The 22,431-nt window shown below is 36.2% G+C and overlaps 1 protein-coding gene across 1 annotated transcript in view; it reads right to left on the bottom strand.

Moving 5' to 3' along the window:
• Positions 1-22,431, bottom strand: part of LOC139743639 (scavenger receptor cysteine-rich domain-containing protein DMBT1-like) — a 263,637-nt gene that overhangs the window by 90,666 nt on the left and 150,540 nt on the right. The window contains exon 4 of the mRNA XM_071654107.1: positions 708-1,034. Coding sequence (XP_071510208.1) covers positions 708-1,034 — 327 coding nt within the window. The remainder of the gene's footprint in view (positions 1-707; positions 1,035-22,431) is intronic.

The raw sequence follows: 22,431 nt of genomic DNA, 5'->3' as shown, positions 1-22,431 counted from the left end.
AGTAAGCTCTCTCTCACCAGTTTCAAACGAGCTCTTGATATATCTATGCTGTAGCCTAAGCAACTGCCCAGGATTTTTTTTCTCTCTTTCTCTATTGATATTGTTAAAATAATATGTTACCGTAGGTATTTGTTCCGGTTTCCTTTTTTTCTCTTTTTTTGTATAGTACTTTTTTAATTGATCGTTGCTTTGTTGTTACCTGACACTTGTTCCTTTCTTTATCATTGTATATGCAGTTTGTATGTATTTCTGCTATTTTTATGTTGTTCACGGATTTGCAGAAGAACAGCTTTGTTGAAGCAAATTGCCGTGATTAAATAAAAATAAACTGAAAACTGAAACTGAACTCACTTTCCGTCTTAGCTTTACCCAGACGGCACTTACACACATTTGCTTCCATTTTAAGTTTGATAGAAGAACATAGAGGAAGAACTGCAGTGAAGATCTATTGATGTTATTAATGTTTCAGACAAGAGAAGGTACGATGCACTTGACATTGAAATGAAAAATGTAATAAAGCATTAGAATATACCATAGTCTACGATTTCATATGAACGGATGTAAAAGTTGTTTATTTATATTCTGTGAACCCATATGCAACAAAACAAATATCATGCAGAACTGTTTACTTCTGGTGACAGCTATTTAATGTGGGCGGGTATTTTACCATTCGATGGAAAACAGGGAACGTGACAAATTTCACTCACCTGCGCATTCGACACCAGCGTCCTCGCTATGACGGCAGTTATGTACGCCATATCCGTTGTGTCTGCATTCTCTCAGGTTTTGTTCACTTCCCTCGCATTGCACATTATCAAGGACTATCTGACCCTGACCTTCACCGAAGTATGCTCGACTAACGGCCCTCCTTGCTCTCGGGTAGCCCAGCATCCTACATACCACATGGGCGTCCTCGATGTCCCAAGAGTCGTCACAAACTGTCCCCCATGCACCGTCGTAGAAAATCTCCACACGACCCTCTCTGGCATTCGTTCCACCAGCGAGCTGGATGTCAAAATCCCCCGTTGATTGACCTAAAAAAGGAAAGTACAATTATTTATTATTGTGAACATTATACCAGCATTCGTGCTACAATGCGAAAGGCAAAAAATAACTTATGTGTGGCATCCGTTGCAGAAATGATAAAGGTTGAAACTAGAAATGTCGTTATGGCGACTGGTATGCCTCCGCCATAAAGCATGATTCTCCAAATAGGTACATCTTGACAATATGTGATGACAGTTTCACATAATTGGCAAAATATTAAATGACATTCTTGTCACAAATATGTTGAATGCTCACTTTCCTTGAACTACAATGTAGGTTAAATTGGATGAATGGCTATATTTTCTAACAGAGAATGTTTGGGGGGATTTCAGGACTTTTACTTGACTTTTGATCCTCTTATAAGTTTATGCATTGAGTTATTGTCAAGGTGTGGGGAAAACGTATAATTTCTGTTTTAAATAGTAAATTCTTAGCATTTTAATCTGGCCTTTGACCCGTGAACCTATGACCATAAAATTCACAAGAGAATCACTGTCAGGCAGAACATGCATATATATGTACTAAGTTTCACGATGAAACCTAGAGCCACTTCCGAGATATGGAAGAAAAAGTGAAATTCAGCACTTTCACTTGATCTTTGACCTTTTGACCTTTGACCTTTTTGGGGAGAATCTCTATTGGGTAATACATGTATACGCCAAGTTAAAAAAAAAATCCTACAGGCATTGCATAAGTATTGGGGAGTTGATCTTGACCTTTTACCCCCTGACCTTTGACCCCATGACCCCCAAATTCCCTTGATGATCACTGCCAGTCATTACATGCATGTGTAGTATGTTCCATGAAGATACCTTGAACGATTTCCGAGATGTGGAGAAAAAAACCAAAATTTTAACATTTTCAATTTGACCTTTGACCCCTTGTCCTTTGACCTAATGACCCAAAACTCTAACCAGAGAATCTTTATAGGGTAGTACATGTATACATTAAGTTTCAAGAAAATGATATGGGAGAAATAGTGAAATTTTGAGCATTTGACCTTGACCTTATGACCTTGAGCATGTGCACCCAAAAGTTGATAGGCACAACTTCATCCACTCATGCATATACATACAAAGTCTCATTAGGATATCTCAAACGGATTTTTGTTACGCTGTCCTCAAAATTCATTACGGACGGACGGACGGACGGACGGAAGGACGGACAGTCCGAAAACATAATGCCTCCGGCACCACTTCGTGGCGGAGGCATAAAAAAAAAGGACAAGCAGTTAAATGCGGGAAAGTAAAATACTTAGAAATGATTGTTTCAGCTTTGTTTTATCACAAATTTTATGCAGACAGCTGCAATTGGTGCTAATTTCATTCGTATCGACACCTAAAAAAAAACAAAAGAAACCAACAAACCCTGTTTTCCTGCTCTCTCTTTCCTGTCTCTCTGATATTAGCGACTTTCTTTCTCTGTTTTTCATGCCTGTGTGTGCCTGTTTGTGTGCGTCAATATAATGACATGATTTTATCAGGGAGGTGAGAAGAATCATTTTCAGCTCCCAGCTTTTACCGACAGATAGAGGTGTGATTTTTTTTTTTTGGGGGGGGGCGGCGCTTACTAATAGATTTGGCATTATTGTATATTATTCACTTCGGGGCTGCGTTCCTCACTGATAATTCAATATTTTGGGTCACCTCTGCCGATAGTTTTGACAGGAACTCTCAAGGCAAAGTGTATTCGTAAACTACGGTGTCGACAGTATGTTGAAGCGTAGGGATATCATTTTGGCCTCGAAATGAAATAGATCTGTCTCTTTTTGTGGAGAGGTAGTTAGATTTTGGAAAGTATTCAGATTATAGGGAAGCGAGGGCTTGAGGCTCGTTTCTTAGTCTGAAAAAGGGACTTAGTGTGTGTCAGAATAAGAAAACCGAACATTCCGGAAAAAAACACATGATAAGAAACCAATCAACTGGCAAGCAGTATTATTGCAATGGTTAGCAGGTTTAAGATCATCTCTGTTTTAACCTTTATGCCATTCTCTATATCCTTGTATCTATATTTGTCGCTCTTGCCGTCTATTTTCCTCTTTCTCCACGCTAAAGAGACCTACCAGGACACTCTTCCAGCGGTACACATCTCTGTCCGCCTTCCTGCTCCAACACTGTTCCCTCTGCACAGAAACAGCCTGCAACACATTGTAGGGTGCATATCTGGGGGTCGGGGTTATCACAAGTCGCGGGACAAGCCGTGCCGCATCGACGCACAGTGGGCCAGAGAGATACCAAAGTGCGCCAAAAGTCACTTTGGGCACTTGGGATTTTTTAATTTTTGACATGCGCTCTTGAGAGGTAATGCTTTGAAGAATATATCATTAAAATATTTGAATCAGGTATGTACATTAAAGGGGTATATTTCCTACCTGAAGTAGCAAAATACAATATTTTAAGAGTTTCAAAGCAAATTGTAACCTCTTTGATAAATAAATAATTTCAACATGTAGTTTTTGAGATATCAACCTGTAATTTCTCCCACATATTTCTCAGAGTTCATTTTACGTTATGAATGCCATAAAAATGCAAAGAAACTTAATGTTCATGAACATTTTACGCTAAATATCCTGGAAAAGAGGCTAATTATTTGTCTTTTTAATATACCCTAATGAAAAGTTTAGATTGCCACGGATTTCCAACTAAATTCTATTACCACCACATTCCCTGATGTCTCAGCTTTAAGCTGATACCAGATTTGGCTGCCACCTTTTGCCACTTTTTGTGTTAGAGCCGATTTTCCGCGACACACTACGCCTATTTTGGACCTTGCAGCCGCTTAGGAATGCTGTTATATCATACGGGGCCGCATGAGGGCGGCATTTTTTTTATTCATTTATTTTTTTTTTCTCGCACGTTAAAGACACAGAAACATGAATAACACTGAATAAGAGGCAAACAGAGTTATAAAATACATGTATAGGGCTAGTCCGGCACCTAAAAGACCCCTCCTCCGAAGATAAAAGAGTACATAATTGCACATAGCCAAGGCCATGTAGCCATATTGTCCATAATTGTCATAGCCACTACTGTAAACATAGCTATTCCCACTGCGATACATATTGTATGGACACCTAAATACATGTACTTCGATGCTACTCTTGACATATGCAGATAGACCGTTAAACACCAAAACACAGAGATTTTATTCTCATCGGCTACTCGTTGGAAGCAAAGACTGTTGCTTTCCGGCCGCTCAGCGAAGTGTATAGTATCGCAGTTTGTGAATCCGATTGCAGGTCAATGTCAGACATTGCTCGCGTGATCCTCATCGGACGATCTTGCCTCATCGGATCATGCCTGACATGTCTGACATTGACCTGATAGGCGACCAATACAAGTCGGATTCATCAGACTTTGATCCCATACACTTTGTGGGTTGTCGGAAGCAAAAAAAAACTTTGCTTCCGACGACTGATGAAAAAAAAAATCACTGTGGAACGTGGATGAATTTATAATTTCATATGATTGTGATTTCGATAAATTTTTCATTTAAAAAAAAAATTATTATTTTAGCTTTTCCAAGTAAACTTTCATACACGGCAGACTCATTCTTAGCTGCTAAGTCATAACCTTTCATTTTCCTGATTACTGACTTCACAATTTGTTATCCTTCCATTTAAATTAGACAAAATGGTTTTTGCGCTTGTATGAATTGATATGGCATAGGCCTAAGATTATATATGAAGTAGAGAGATAAGAACTATATCGGAGATTGATTTTATATCGCGCATTTATGTCCTGCTATAGAATAAAGTGAATAAATTCACCCAAACGTACAGCGTACATCAAACTTATATTCTAACTAGTTTACACGGACAACAGTATCATTTTGCAGTACGTGTGTAATATGGAACTTTCAGCATAAATTCGATTCTTTTAACGAAACCCGAATGTTTATACACTTTCTATGACATGTAAGCATCGTGTATTCAATGGTAGTAGATAAGCAGTGTCAGTGAAGGTGAAAAGATAAATCAATCTTTAAAGAAAAAAATAACAGCCTAAGATTTGCATTGCTTTATTCGTCATTTACAGACAGATTTTTGGTAGCCAATGAAAAAACAGCATCACAGTGACGTCATATGAGTTTGAAATTATGTTCAATCAATTCTACGCCCCTAATTACCCTAAGACACCAAATTTGGGTAAAAAGAAACCACGGAATATAATTTTGGCGCACTTTGAGCTCATTCTGGCCCACTGTGCGACGGTGCGTCATTCCCGAGGGACAACCGCAATTCACCTGCTCATTCCCGATGATGTTTGGTGGCCCGTCATCTATTACTAAGTATATATAATTATGATATATTGTTAAGGTCCCATATTGGGGCTCCATTTGAAAGTCGGTATGGGGCAAGTTTTATGGGCGGGCACACTAACTGTAGAATGCAGTCATTGTTCTTAAAGTAGTTCATTGTATAATACACGAAGGTGATAAATGATGCCTTGCTGTTGTAAGAAATTAAGAGTGAGTCTTGAGGAGTTTATCCTCGGAAGTTGACTGGAAAGTCAGTCTTGGTATCAGCACTGGTGTGTGATAGTCTTGTAGTCTTGCGAGCCCAAATAAAACGCTGGATTGAGACATGAGCTATCGAAATGACTGGTGTGCCTGGTTTCTTGATGTGTCCTAGAGTTGAACTCTAACTGTTTTGGGTACCAGCTCAGCGGTCCCAACATGTAGATACATTCATGCATGCATATTACATACATACATACATACATACATACAAACATATACATACATATCATATACCCAGATACATACAGGGCATGTTCTACATTGCTGATCTACCTGAGCATTGCTCCCGTCTAATGCACCTGCTGGCATGGCGGACGTACCCGCTCCTACAATAACAGCCCGGTTCACACGATGCGGGACGTGATGGCGGTCCTACCAATCGCGTCTGACAAGTCTGTTCAAAATTCCGAAAGCCACATGCTCTGTATTCTTCCCCAGGTCCACAAGCTGTTATATCATCATGAAAAGAAGATAATAGAGAATCATTATTGATGCTTGTTGAGGATCAGCTTGAGGATCAGACCAATGAATATTAATTCTAAAAATTTAAAAAGCTTTTAGGTACCAAGCGTGCTCGTGCTCGTGAAAAGCACACGGCAATAGCAATCGAATCAAAGCATCTGACAAGAGAATGTCATAGTTTTGTAGTGAAAGATGACAAATTATAAACTGAAAAACAACTTTTGAGCTTTCAATGCAGCAATTTGACACAATGTTGTCATTTTTTAAAGCGGATTTACGTATCATTTCCTTCCCATACTTCTTTTAAGCAGAAAATGAGAATTTGAAGAGATCCGTGTGTATGTCACTTAAAGATAACAACCAGAATAGTTCATGCTCATGTGAGGATTTTTTTTTTTGTGTGTGTGTGTGTTTATCAAGTGCTTTTCTTTTTGACATCACTACAAAAAAAAAAACTTCATCAAAATATGAAATGCTTCTTAATCTGAGATTTTCATTTCTGTTGGACCTCCCCGTATCTGTTTGCTTTAACGACAGATCAAATCGATGTGATAGTCTATCTTACAATTCGGATGTAGCCGCTTTATATAACTATCAAATATATATTGACTGCGGATTGATGAAATTTAATACGTTGTACAAATAGAGTTTTAACGAGGAAATAAACTATGATTGGAAGCAAAGCCACAACTTTAAGGTATTATTCAAGAGAATTGTTATGATAAAGAAAGACGAATCCTTTTAACGAGAAAAAATATTGGGTAATGTTCATTATTCCGAAAGTTTGATAATCCAAAAACTAAAAAGGGTTAGTTATCCGAACATTAATTTGTTCCGTTTTTCCGAAAGTTCCTCGTTTCGGAAATGAATAAGGTTTGTTAATAAGAAAGTTGAAAAGAAAGGGCTTACTAACGAACCTTCGGATTTAAGAACCGTATTTCACATTCGGAAATAAGAACCTTCGGAATAACGAATATTATTTCATGTCCGCAGTACGCACCATTTGAATCAACAAACTTTCATTTTCTGATTAACGAACCTTCGGAATGATGAACCTGCGGGAAAGCGAACTATGTACTATTCCATCAAAATTCAGACAAAGTGAGAAATATGAAATCATTCTATATGATCACAAACAAACACGTACGTAACTGATTAACAATCATTTGCGATAAAAATGACGACGGAAAAAGTTCATGAATATTCATATATTGGTTTTGGTATATGGACTCCTAATTCTTACGGTCCTCAGTGTTTTATTGACTAATCAAATCAAGTTCAAGTTGTTTTATTATGTTCATCTCTAACAAATTGAGGATACAAAGAAATGTTTGGGCAATGTTGGGTACACGAATAATGTCACGAAATCAGTACAACAATGTATTGAACATAATAACATGTAATAAAGACAGAGGAAATTACAAATAGAGATACGATAGAGATACAAATAAATTTTATATCATTATGGTTAACTCATCATCATCTCTTGTTGTATCACTTTATCTATCTCTATTCCATCAATAAGATACAATAGAGATACTGGTAAATGTTACACCATTATGTTATCATTATGGTTAGACAAATCAGTCAACCAGCGTCATATTATATGGTACATCCAAACACACGTTCAGTATAATATAAGTCATTTATCACATTTGTATCTTGGAAATACGATCTTGAGTAAGTTACTCAACTTAATCAACTGTATTTTTACACAACGTGTTACTTAATGGGCAAGTCCACCTTCATAGACATGTGGATTGAGTGAATGAGGAATATTAGTAGAACACATCAGTGAGAGTTTAACCCGGGTGAAGTGGTCCCACCTTACATCCGGCCAACTGGACCCCATGGAAGACCAGCTTAACGTAGCTGAATATGGGCTATCCAGCCATCTCTCAGATGGAAATGAACAAACGAACAAACAAACCAAGTTTGAGGAAAATCGGACAATCCATTCAAAAATCATGACTTTTTGACGTTTCTGCTCAGTCACTGCTGGATGGGAAGACTACTACAGCTTGTGATGTCACATGCGTAGAACGATGTAGAAACTATAAATAAAAATCCACATATTTTCACTTTTCTTACATAATGAAAGAACGCTTGACTTGCCTTTTTCCGAAGGCATGGGGAATAATATTACCTTCAACATACGTCAGTGACAAGTCGGGGCAATGTGCACTTAAAAGAAATTGCAGAATTCTCTTTATATATTTTCTTTAAATTGTTCTACACCTGTAATATCATACACAGTTGTAGTCTTCTCATCCAGCAGTGATTGTGCAGAAACTTAAAGAATTCATAACTTTTGAACGGATTGTTCGATTTTAGCCAAACTTTCACTGATGTGTTCTACTAATATTGCTGCATTCACTCAATCCACATGTATATGAAGGCGAACTTGTCATCTAACTGCTGTACATGAGTGATTACGGAAGAGCGATGGAAAGGAGTATGTGCTTGCAAGCGTGTTGGTAAGTGTGTGTGTGTTCGATCACAGAAGAGAAAGGAATGCAACTCGTGTTTTCATCGATGTTGTTGGTTTTCTTTGTAATTTTGCTTTCATTCATTGTTTAATTTCAATACTACTGACACCGGGAAGACCTAAGCTTCAATATTATTTAAAGTGTGTTAATCGGTCTGCCTTGAAAAAAGTTCAGTAGAAGAAAGAAATAGTTTTTAATCCTATTGTGACCCGATGAAGTGACGCCTTGCCGAAGATCCAATTATAAAAGGAAAAAAAATTATCATGACAGTTAATTGTCGTAAGAGAAGAACTTTCAAATTCCAGTGAATGCTGCGAGTAATGGTCTCTCAATATATTGCTAGACACGTCTTAAGTGCCAAAGCTTTGTAATCAGATATTTAATGCCAAATAGGCCTGGTTGGCTGGTAGAAATGTCAACAGTTTACAATTATGACACACTATATATATATATATATATATATATATATATATATATATATAACTTGAGTGTGTCACAGCTTGGGTGTGATTGTTGTATATAATATGCATGACACCTGCATAGTACAATGTGCTGATTGTTTTTGCCCGGTATACAGTATAGTGCTAACAACTTCCGGCATACATAAACTCACGTCTTATGCGTAAAGCACTGGTCAAGATGAGCACGGGAAGAAGGAGAAGAAACGATATCAAAAGTCTCTTCATTGCGGCTGGCAATTTCTCAAGTGGATGCCAGATATCCAACGACGAACTGAAAGAAAAAACAAATAAATGTGTGTAGAATTAATGAAACGGCACGCATTCACATGGACAACCACTCTCCGAACAATATGATTAAAATGACGTGCAGGGATGACCTTCCGTACTTGACTGTTTTCGGGTTCATTTCATCTACCACCTAAAACTGGAGGTGGTTATGGGCCCTATGTACCTAACAATGCAACAGCCATGGAAAATTCACCAATCGTGGAATACTATCATAAAGAAACGCAGGCTGCCAATGAAATGCGTTTGGCTCCCGACGTCCGATGACTCATTCTTTTATTGAAAGGTTTATTTATTCCTATTTTACATCGTAACCCAGGGAGTAAATTGCACATAGTAACTTTACAAGTGATAATTATGTCAATTTTTAAAATCGTACAATAAATTATGAACTGCAAATTAACTATAAATCATCCAAGAGACCTACACTGATCTGAGGCATATGCCGTAAAAATGTAAGGAAGCTTAAACTTGAATGTAAGGAAATTGAAAATTAAATTCATTTTTTACATCGTAACCCAGATAATAAATTGCACATAGTAACTTTACAAGTAATAATTATGTCAACTTTTAAAATTGTACAATAAATCACAAACTGCAAATTAACTAACACGAATATAATCAGCCAAGAGATTTAAGGCCTATGCCGTCAAAATGTAAGAAAACTTAAATGAAATTAGAATACAAAGTAATGACTAACAAATATATCAAGAAATATCAAAGGAAGCATACAGGTGGCTTTTAATAAAACAAAAAGAAAATCTCATACGCTTCATTCTTACGTTTTACAGTTACAAATTATTGAGCATACACGTATAATAGAAGTAAATGAGGGAATGACGTAATTATACAAATCAAAACGTTAAGCAATATTATGACAAACACGAATTTTCCATTTTTTACATTTTTCACACCTTGAAAAACACAGAGAACTAAAAAAGAAAAAGCGCTATGGCGACTGATATGCCTCCGCCATTTTCCAGTAAGACTACAAAACATCTTGTGTGGGACGACACATTCACATGTCATGATTGATAAAGAGAAAAGATAAAACGACATATTTGGAAGTTTTATTGTACACTCCCAAATACTGAAATGTATTTAAAGTCCCCCCCCCCCGTATGTTTATTGTTAATCTCTATTTCATTTACATTTCTATTATAAAGTTAACCTGATTACACACTCTTCTGTATGCCTTTGCAACATGTGATGTGACAATCATTGTTAGAACAATTACATTTCAGTAACTATCTCCTGACTTGTAACACGAGTCCAGGCTCTGTTGCTCTACTTTTTAGCGTTCCATTATGTGAGGAGCATTTTTTCTTCATATGTGAGTGTTCAAATAGCCCTTGCTTATCCAAGCGCTGGCTGCTGAGAAGACCTCTATGACAGCGTCCTGCAGGCAATTGAACCATTAATCTTCGCAATCACCTCTCAATAAGCTGATAATAATGATATATTTACAATGATTTGCATAGCGTCTTCCCACATTTATGTGGCCAGAATTAAATGTCCATTCTCTTTCATTTATTTGCTATGTCCATGATGATATCCAATTCTTTCCACTTGCAGCGTATTAGCTTATCCTATGATCATCAGATATTCTTTCAGTACAGTTTCCTTAGAAAAAAAAATTGTATCGACTTTATCAAACAAAATAGTCAAACAAAATTCTAACATTAAAATCGAGGAGAGTTACAAAATACATACAATAAAGTGAGACAGCCGTGGAATTTTAAAGTTTCACAAACTATCACGAAACAGCGATATTAAAAGACACCAAACATGCAAAGGGGACCAAGAATTGTGATGACGTCACGGTCTTTCGAGTCCCTCGTCGAAATCTTTACCGAATTTTCTGTATAGCGTAAAATCACACAGAAAATATTTGCATGCACCATATCAATTATTTCATGCTTTCCTACGCTGCAATTATGATTATCTGAGCGGATATAAATATATTTTTCAATTCATTTATTTTCATTCTTCTCCTTTTTTCCAACAGAACACAACACAGTATAGATCAGAAATTTTATCACAAACGTATACATTCAGCTTTACAAAGTATATAAAATGATACAAATAAAGTTATATATATGCATGCATATCTGCAAAAAATACAAGTTTATATTTCAGTTGAGAAAAAAAAATATATATTTTTATCAATCACTCAAAGGAAAATCTAATGAAATACTTATTTGCATATACTTTGCACAAATATAATTTAAGACGAGACGGAACAAAACAGGAGACACACAGCGACATGACACGACTAGACAGAATGGATGGTAAAAATGGAAGGAAAGAAGGGGAAAAAAAGAATGCCTACACGCTGATCAAGGAAACGAAAGAGGAAATTGAAGAGGGAATTGAAGAGATGCTTCAAACAGCTGGTGGCTGCACATAGCCGTGCAAAGAATATGATGGCTATTTCATTATAATGAATTCAGAGATTAATTGATTGATGGTTGGATGATGAAGGTTAATTGGAGGTTTTCAACACAATTCATATATGATCAGTTAAGTATTTCTACTATTAAAATAAGACAGAAATATAGAATGTTACATGCAATGTATAAAATTGCTCATGGGGTTTACCCCCAAAGTCTGTGTGAGTTGTTTTCATTTAAATATACAAATTATTTTTTCAGATGTAATATGTTAAAATTTGAGTTATGTAGATTTTCAACTAATTTCAAACGTAGGAGTTTACAGTACAGGGGATGTAAAGTGTGGAATGATCTCCCAGATAATATCAAGATTATGAGTTTTAATAATTTCAGGTCTTATTTGAAACAGCAGCAGTTCTAGTTTGATATCCACTGCGTTATATATCATATTACATCATATCAATTATCATAACATTTCCTATTATGTTACGCGATGAGTACTATTGACATTTGTTTTATATCAATCTCTTGTCAATGTCTGTATTTTTTTTATTCATATGCTGTTATATGTAGATATACTTTTCCTTTTCTTCGTGATTTTTTTTCTCTTTTTTCTTATTTCAATCATCGCTATATATTACGCTGTTACTGAATCTATGTTTCGTTCTGTTATAATGTATACATGCACGGACTTGCAGAATAACAGCCGATGGCTGAGCAAGTTTCCTTTTTATTATCGTGTTGAAATAAAATGAAAATGAAATGAAAATGATGAGCCCCGTGCTGATGAGACTTAGCTAATGACAACGAAACATCAGAGAGGGTTTAACAGAAAGGATTTCAATTTCCGCTTAAAAGAATACAAAGATGGAGATTTTTTTATTTCGCAGCTTAATGAATTCCAGAATCTAAGGCCTGTGTATATGAATGTATTCTGAGTCAATAAAGTTCTCAGGAGGGGTAAATGAAACTCATTAGATTGCCTAGTGGGATGATTATGAAAGAACTGGTTCCGTGTAAACATTGAATTGAATATACAGGGAAATGCATTTGCTTTGAAATTGAACATAAACAGACCAAGTTGAAAAAAAAATACAAATCTTTGATTTTCACAATCTTATTTTTAGTAAATAACGGATCTGTACAGGAACGTGGCGGGACGCCACAAGTAACACGAAGTGCCCTTTTTTGTAATAACAGTAATCTATCTAATAAAGTTTGATGGGCGCTATACCCCATGCTAAATGTCCGTAATTAAGATAAGGTAAAATTAGAGAAAATACAACGTCAGCAAAGAAGACAATGGAATATGAAACTTGATAACTGAATAATATGTGGCCTCCATGAAAGTTTATCGTCCACTGTAATCCCGAGGAATTTTATATAGATACACATTCTAATTGAGTGTCATCAAAAATATTATCTTTGCGTAAAGCTTCTATGAAATTGCTAGATAACATTTACTTAGTTTTCAAAAGATTAACTGATAATTTATTAGCTCTTATTCACTGGGTCACTTTTTTCAATTCGGAATTAACAATGTGTACGAGAGTATCTGGATTTTGATGTGAAAAAAATTGAATCATCAGCAAAGAGTATAGATGACAGCACGTCGGATGATCTGCAAAAGTCATTGATATAAATGATAAAAAGTAAAGGTCCTATAAATAAGCTACTGTGTGGGACGCCATATTTAATGAATTCGAGGCTTGAAACGTTCTCGTTCACAGATACGTATATTGTTTTCGGTTTTGCAGGTAGCTCTTGAACCACTCCAAGGCCTTCCCCCGTATTCCATAATGAGACAATTTGTAAGGAAAAATTTCATGATAAATTGAATCGAAGGCCTTGGAGAAGTCCAGGAATATACCAATAAGATGAAAATGATTATCAATAGTATGCGCGGCGTGGTCGATAAACTTCAAAAGGGCATGTATGGTACTGTGTTTCCGACGAAACCCAAATTGAGAATTTGTAAAAACATTATGAACATTTAAAAACATTGATTGTCCTTTTTACATATCAATTTTTCCAAAATTTTAGATAAGGATGAAAGCAAAGAAATGGGGCTGTAATTACTCATATCAGAACCATCTCCTCTTTTAAACACAGGGAAAACCTTAGCTACTTTCATAAAATCAGGAAAAACACCACATAATATAGATCTATTAAAAATATGTGAAAGTGGATCAGCAATTGAAGATATAATTTCCTTAAAAATAAAATTACTTATATAATCACTACCAGCACTTCGCTTATCATTCATTGCAGTAACGATATCAATAATTTCATATTTCGTAGTTGGAACAAAAAAATGGAACTAGAATTGGATGGACTTAAAAATGTTGCAAAATGCGTATTTGACTGTGGTACTTTTTTTGCCAGATTCTCCCCAATCGTTGAAAAATAAGAATTAGAAATATTAGCTATATCACTGGGATCTTCAAATATTTTGTTATCATATCTTATTTTTGTAATATTTTATTTCTTTTTTGATATATTCATGACCTGGTTCAATACCTTCCATGTATCCTCCATATCATGTCTATATTTTTCTAACTGAAACATATAATATTTCCTCGTTTCCATCCGTATAATCTGAGTGAAAATATTTTTATACGAAGTGTATTTTTCGTTTAACTTCTTTTTTTTTTTCATTTTGAATCTATAATATAACCTATTTTTCCCATTACAAAATTGAACGAAGAAGAGATTTTGAAACCCATGGAAACCTGGGGGATGTTTTATAATTAACTAACTTTATATCTTTTAATTTAGGAATATATTCATCTAAACAATTATCAATATTTATCCCTGAAAAATTATTAAATGATATATTACCATCATCACTATTCTAAACACTAGACCAATCAGCTCTATCTAAGCTAGCACCAAGGCTAGCCAAATTTTCTGGTGTAGCTCTACGTCTGGTTGAAGAAAAACAAATCTTGTCAACCGAATACCTGAGATCAAAACGTGCTATAATAGGGAAATGATCGGTCATATCAGATAAAATAATAGAAGAGCTTAACATTTGCACAACATTAGTAAAAATATTATCAAGAAGGGTGGCGGAATGATTTGTAACACGTCATGGATTAGACGTGAAATGGAAAAAAAAATCAAGATTCATAATATTTTGTGCACAACCCACTTGGAGAGCTGTAACTTGATGACGTTATTACCTCAAGTTATTTGCCTACAGGGTTATGACTAATATCACCTTAAACTCATGTTAAATTGAAAAATTCCATTTAACGAAACAAAACCCTCCTCTATTTTATTTACTCAGTATTTGATTTTACTCTATTACCACCAAACAAAGCTAAGAAAATCTGCAAAAACAGCATTATGCATGTATGATGAATTTATAAGCTATAGGATATCGAAACAAAGACAAAATCTAATGCTAAAACGTACATTCAAGAAAAAGGGAACGTTCGTGCAATTTATTGACACATTAGTTACGGACAGAGCACCATGTCTGCTGCATATTTTGATTTAAAAAGATAATACTATCATATCTAGCCCTGACTCATGAATGTTAAACAGACTTAAGTAGCATTGAGTAGTGAAGCTGTTAATATCTCTATCAGAAAATAACGCTCCAGACTTTAGAACAGCGTCTGTTTTACCTCAACTCTCTCCCTCTCCCTCTGGCAGGCATACACACATACTGACAGAGAGATAAAAAGAGGGGAGAGCGAAAGAGCCAGAGAAAAAGAAAACGAACTTTAGTGGGGGAGAGACTTCAAAAACAAAGCAGAGCAATCCAATATCAAATCAGAATTAATTATAAACTCAGGCAGGAGTAACATCTAAACAGAAAATAAAATATATACAGATTCAATCGTTTATTTTACAAGAAAAAAATAAAAGTTTTTCTATTTCTTGGGGGATGAAAAGAAAACAAAACAAGCAAATGAAGAATTTAAGAATAAATGAATAAATGAATGAAAGATCTATACCACCTGAATGAGAGCACTTTTCTACGTCGCACATAAAATAATATTCTAGAGTATGCAAATAACTTATTTAGGGGTAAGTAGACCCTACGCACTTGCCTTTGTTTGCTTGAAAACGCTTTCTGGCAATCAAGTCCCAGCACAGAAAATGGTGTACGTCACTGACAGAAGTCTCGATCCCTTCTGGCAATGGTGTTGAACTGCGTATGCTATAAGGGTATATAAGCACAAATCAGGTCCAGGGACCAAGTGGCTGCTGACCTCGGGGTTACGGGGTATGAGAAATGTTATTACAAGAAGCCGCTGCTTAAATTGCTATTGCGTGGGAGACATCCGTATACCATTGATTTTCAAAGACATCTGCTACTGTCCCATGTAAGCTTTTGTCTAGTTTTATGTCGCTGTTTCCTTTGTGTTGTTCTTTATCCGTTGCCTATTTCTATTGTTATTTTTTTCCGTTTTTTTTTTCATTCTTGTTTATCTGTCACTCTCTCAACTTTATATCCAGGGTGTCTAAAGGGACAGACCTGGTTGCACTTGAACAAGCTGTGTTTAACTTCTGTCCGGCTTCTCAGATTAACATCGAGAACTTTCTAACACATTATCAGTGCGTTGGCGTCAGATATTCTCTCTTGAACCGAGACAAGCAGGATGCAACAGTGATTTTTTCCCCTTCTCTTTGATGTCTTAATTTGCCAGATACTTCAGGCCTCATATTTCATGCTGGTACTCCTTGGCTCTACCAATCTCATACTTAACACGGTTATATCAAGAATAAATTGTTATATAGTAAGGTCTTTTCGAGTTTGATTAAGGGCTTGTTTGTTCGTTTTCGTCCTTCTAGATTAACAAGTGGTTTAACACCCTGGATGTATTATTATGATAATGACCTTAAACAACCCGTCCTTCTTCTATCGATCTTCCATGGTACATGTGCCTTGTGTACATAGCGCTTTCAGATAAGTTGCGTATTCGTATTAGTAGGGCGTTTTCCCTACACGACGGGAAGACCGTCGAGAATACACGGAAAACAATCAGCTGTGACAGTCCCAGTACTCGGACTCCCGTCCCCATATCTAAGGAGTTTCGCTTTTCTGTACAGGACGGAGGCGTGGGGACAATATCGCTGATTGGCTGGCTGGCTGGCTGGCTGACTCCTGCCCAGCATCGGGACCGAACGCTACTTTTAGTCCAAGAGCATTAGTTTTAACCTGGACATTTTTGGTAACAAGCTGATTTTTTTCAGGATAGGTCCAGAAAAATGTCTAGAACAACATATTAAAAGTCCTCATAAATCCTCTTTAAGCGTTTTCCGCAATCCAAGATGGCGTCTAAAATGGCTGCCATATCCAGAAATTCTTATAACTTTTCAACCAGAGAACCCAAATACAAAATTTAGATGTCTAAATATATATTTTTAAGTATAAAGACCTCAATGAAACACATTGTAAGAGATGTTGATGCACGCAAGTACCGTAATCCAATATGGCGTCCAAATTGGCCGCCATTTTCTGAAATTCTTATAACTTTTCAGCCAGGTAACCCAAATACAAAATTCAAATGTCTAAATATATGTTTTGAAGGATGAAGAAGTCAATAAAATACATATTTAAGAGTTGTTGAAGCACGCAAGTACCATAATCCAAGATGGCGACCAAAATAACCACCATTTCCTGATTTTTTTTTCTCATAATTGTGCAAGTAGATTTCAACTGTACACACTTGTAATTTCGAAATATACGTTTTGAGTCACAGGGAACCAAATATAATACTTATTCGGAGATTTTGAAACACAAATAAAGCACTAAAGCACTTTCAGAAATCCAAAATGGTGTCCAAAATGGCTGCCATTTACTGTTGTTCTCATAACCCTGCAACTACGTAACCGTGATGCGCACTTAAATGTATAATATATATTTTGAGACATAAGGAACCCAACAAAATACTTATTCAGTGATCATGAAGCACATAAGTACAAATAAAACCACGTGAGTTCTGCGCGAAAACCAAATGTTGCCCAAACTGGCCTCCGTTTGTTTATCAAGAGACAAGGATATTCAACATAATGTTCGAGATTCAACAACTCAGATGGTCCAGTGGTAAAAGTTCGCTTGGATGCATCCCCCCCCCCCCCCCCCCCTCTTGGGGGAAGGGGTGGAATGTACAATCATTATTTTCTAAATATTCATCCTGGGGCCCGTTTCATAGAACTTGTCATCAGTGACAAGTTGTCATAGATGTAGCAAGCTACTGAAGTCCTTGCATCTGATTGGCTGAGAGCAAATTTGTCATAGAAATGTGGCAGTTGTCACTGATGACAAGTTTTATGAAACGGGCCCCTGAAGTATATGCACTTTGTCATTGAATTGCAATCATAGAAATGCAAAACGTCCCTCGCTCGGCCCACAGACTTTGTACACTTTTGAGATTAACAAATTTCCGAATATGTCATCAAAAAGTGTGCACTAGATCTTTCACTTACAAAATGCAAAAGTAAGGGTAATTTGCCCTTCCTACAATACCCTTCCACCGCTCACTTCCCCAATATGAATTAAGTACCCCTTTGATTAACAATTCCCAAATATTCCATCAAATGTGTGTAAATGATATAATTATTTTTATTTCAATTCAAGTGTAATAGCTCCCTGGAGTTGGACGGGATGGGAATACTGAGACAATGAATTATCTACTCTTTGAGGATGGACAATCAATATAACACCAAAGGTGCACTAGGCCGGTTAATGATCATAGAAATGCAAAACTCCCTCCAGTCGAAAGGAATTCCCCCCCCCCCCCCCCCCCACACACACACACACATCCTCTACTAGCTCATTGCCTTGGATATACTAGTCTTTATTCTTTATTCTACTTACACTTTTTAATAGAAACAAAAATCTAGTATGTCATCAACATTGTGCACCATAAAACCCGTAACCTGAAAAAAACACCTCCATTTTGTGGGAGGGTGCATCACCATTATTATACACCTCCCCTGCATATTTCCACTAATATATATTTTCTTACTTTTAGGACAAAAACAAATCTCTGATATTTCACCAAAAAAGTGCGCCAAATCTGTGAATTTCAAATTGGAAAATGCCAAAATCTCCATCGTATGGGAAGGAGTATTCTCCCCACACACTTCCCCCTCCCCGACACTTCCCTGAATATATATTTCTACCAGCATTAAATAGAAAACAAATATCAGATATTTCACCAAATAGGTGCAACAGATCTGTTAATTTAAAGTCTGAAAATACGAAATTTTGCCCTCGTGTGGGAGCGGGCATCCCTATGACCGCGCACTTCCATGATTGCATAACTTTTTGTTCCTTTTTTACGAAAACAAAAATTTAATATTTCATCAATAGGGCGCATCAGATGTCTGAATATTAAGTCTGAATATGCAAAATCTCCTTCATGTTGGGGGAGGGGGAGGGATCCCCCTTCCACCCCCTCCCATATATTGCCCATTTCCCTGAATACTACTTTCATTTCCTACTCTTTGATAATGGAAACAATTCCATATCTTGCCAAACGTTTGCACTATATGTTTCACTTTCGAGTAAAAGAAAAGACGATCCCTCGAGTGGGAGAGGAGTATTCCTCCTCCATGTACCAATAACTGAGTGCCACATTCTCTGATTTCTATCTGTAATATAATTTTACCTAATCTACACGAAATGAATAAGATAATATAGACACTTTGTTTTAAGGTGGAGCAATATGCTGCAGCAAAGAGATTCACTGTCATGTGATGAATTACACATTATTTTGTCGCACATGGAGACACTAATTTTCAACATTTATGTAGCACAGACATCAGAAAGAATTGTTTTACTTCTTGAGTGCTAACTGACAGTTTCAAATGGAACTCATCTCATGGTAGACACCAAATGCGTTGGTAATAAAAAGGGCTAGCACTACATTTTCATTTCATGTGCTTGAGGTGACGAAAATAGACCATGGTGAAATGTTTCTCTCGTAACAAGGACACACTTCTTGATTTTAACATCCAAATGTTTTATTTGTATACTTATAAGACCTCATTATACTCAAAATAAGAACTATTTTTTAAGTAAAAAGTTTCTTATAAACTATACTGATATTTATTTACATAATTGTGAGATAAAATTGTTACTGCCGGCCATTTTGCACGCCATTTTGCATTTTAGGAAGAGCTCGAGCGGTTTAATCGGGACATGCGTGCGTCAACATCTCTTAATATGAATTTCATTGAGTTCTTTATAAATGTTTCGAAACATAGACACTTAAATTTTGCATTGGGTTGCTATTTGAAATATTTCGGGAAATGGCGGCCATTTTGGATGCCCGATCTTTGATTACGGTACTTGTGTCCGTCAACATCTCTTTATATGTATTTTATTGAGTTCTTCATCCTTCAAAACAAATATTTAGACATTTGAATTTTGTATTTTGGTTACCTGGCTGGAAAGTTACTGTATAAGAATTTCAAAATATGGCGGCCATTTTGGACGCCATCTTGGATTACCATACTTGCGTGCATCAAAATCTCTTGAAATGTGTTTCTTCATGCTTCAAAACATATATTTAGACATTTAAATTTTGTACTTTGGTTCTCTGGTTGAAAAGTTATTAGAATTTCTGGAAATGGCAGCCATTTTGGACGCCATTTTGGATTGCGGAAAACTCTCAAAGAGGATTTATGAGGACTTTTAGTATGTTATTCTATACATTTTTCTGGACCTATCCTGAAAAAAAAAATCAGCTTGTTACCAAAAATGTCCAGGTTTAAGCCTTTTTTTTAACCTAATGCTCTTGGTCTATTTGGCCGAGTATCGTACTCATTTTCCCCAGGACGGGACGTTTCTCGGATTTGATCATGCGCAGAAGCAAATTTTGAACATGGCACGCTCAACTACGGGCTGCGTCGTGTAGCGAAATCTCCCTGATAGTCATGCGACCTACAACTCACTGTATGGCAAAATGAGGGCATTCAGATACGAAAGCGCGTGAGATCATATACCCTGGTCTGTTTAAGTTTTGCTTTGTTTTGTTTAGTTTGATTTCTGTATGCTTTCTCCAGGTACAATATGATGAAACATAATCATGCCTTAATTGTGTATGTGCGGTGCTTTCGGACAAGTTGTTTGTATTAATACTTCGCAATGAGAGGTGTTCAGTCCAAGCTCCCTACTTGTTTGTTTGTTCATTTCCATCTGAGAAGATGACTGGATAGCCCATAATCAGCTACGTTAAGCTGGTCTTCCATGGGGTCCAGTTGGATGTGAGGTGGGACCACTTCACCGGGTTAAACAACCTGGTCTAAGGTTTAGTTTGGTGTGGCTTATTTTGTGTGCGTTTTCTCTATAGGTACAATAACAAATGCAAGTACGTTTTGGCCGCAAGACTTTACAAACGAAAGAAAGAAGAAGCTCGACACGCAAGTTGAGGGATATTCCTCACCTTATATATACGTGTATATATGTATATATAGTATATATATATATATATATACATATATAGCCTATATATGTATATATATATGTATATATGTATATATGTATATATGGGTCAGAATTTTGAACGATGTACAATTGAGCCAAAACAAGGCAAAATTTAAAAAGTAGGAAATTCTCCAAATCATTCATCTTACCTGAAAGAGTATAACTCAAGCTTTAATATGAACCCAATTATACTAGGATTTTCCCTGAGGAACAAGTTTTTATTCACCGCTGAAGTTTACCATGTCCACAGCAGCGAACGTCCGTGAGGAATAGTACTGTACATACATTTGAATACCATTTAACATAGTTTCCGAAGATCTGATTCAGTTCAAAATCCTAACGAAATATCTCAAGGGACATGTGTACGTAACTGCAGAATATTAAGCTTGTACTCTTAACCTGTACGTAATGGTAGACAACTGATGATTTAACTAAATTCGTCATTTCTGTGAAAATATTGCTCTTCCGCTAAACACTTTCTCCACTTTACGCGCATTTTACAGAAACTCAATATTTTCACCTCTTATTTCACTATCCTATACTTTAATCCTCACTCCCAAATAATAATATACCTTTTAAAGATGTATCTCATCTGGGCAGTCTCTATAACCCAACAAACATAGCATAGTTTTCATCACGGAGGTTCGCATGTAGCTCACGGACGTTCGGAACAAACAAGATATTGAACAATGCAGCTCTCTTGAGTTGGAAACGCATTCTATTCACAACAAACAGCAATTTCATGTCGAGAACAAACTCCTCTGCAAAATCCTGAATAGATATTACCAATTCTCAATTATAATAAGCTTGTTTATCTTCTCATACTGAGGAATCAAAGAAAACAATTTTTCAATCTCTCGTAAATGAACGTACAAACGTACGTGTAATCTCAGTGACGTAGTCCATCCTTGAGAACTAATATATTTATCAAAATTTCGCTATTATGAAGTAATTATTCAGGTCCTAACTTTGCTTTTTATATAACGAACATGGTCACAGCTAAAATTATGACAAAGAATTGATATGGAAAAACAACAGAAATGTGCTCCGTTATAGAAATACGAAGTTTAGCTGGGGAGGGCAAACGAATACGTTAGGAAGAAATCCCTCTGTGTTTGCTCCTTGTGTAACACACTGTTACCGAGAAAAAATTGTGTTATTATATTAGTCAGAAATGGTAATAGGTTCGATACTGCGAAGTTACGTCATAACAAGACACAATAAGTCCATATATCTTGGATGGATGTTTGTGACTTCGATACTAAATATACAATATGGTTTGTTATAACAAACCTTTTGTAGCGCGTCATTTGGGAGGC

Source organism: Diadema antillarum, unplaced genomic scaffold (genome assembly GCF_040938485.1).
Source record: "Diadema antillarum isolate AM-2024a unplaced genomic scaffold, OU_Dant_1.0 seq00001099_RagTag, whole genome shotgun sequence".
In the NCBI taxonomy this organism is placed as follows: domain Eukaryota; kingdom Metazoa; phylum Echinodermata; class Echinoidea; order Diadematoida; family Diadematidae; genus Diadema; species Diadema antillarum.
Note: the sequence above shows the minus strand (reverse complement) of the source record. Positions and strands in the feature narration are given on the sequence as shown.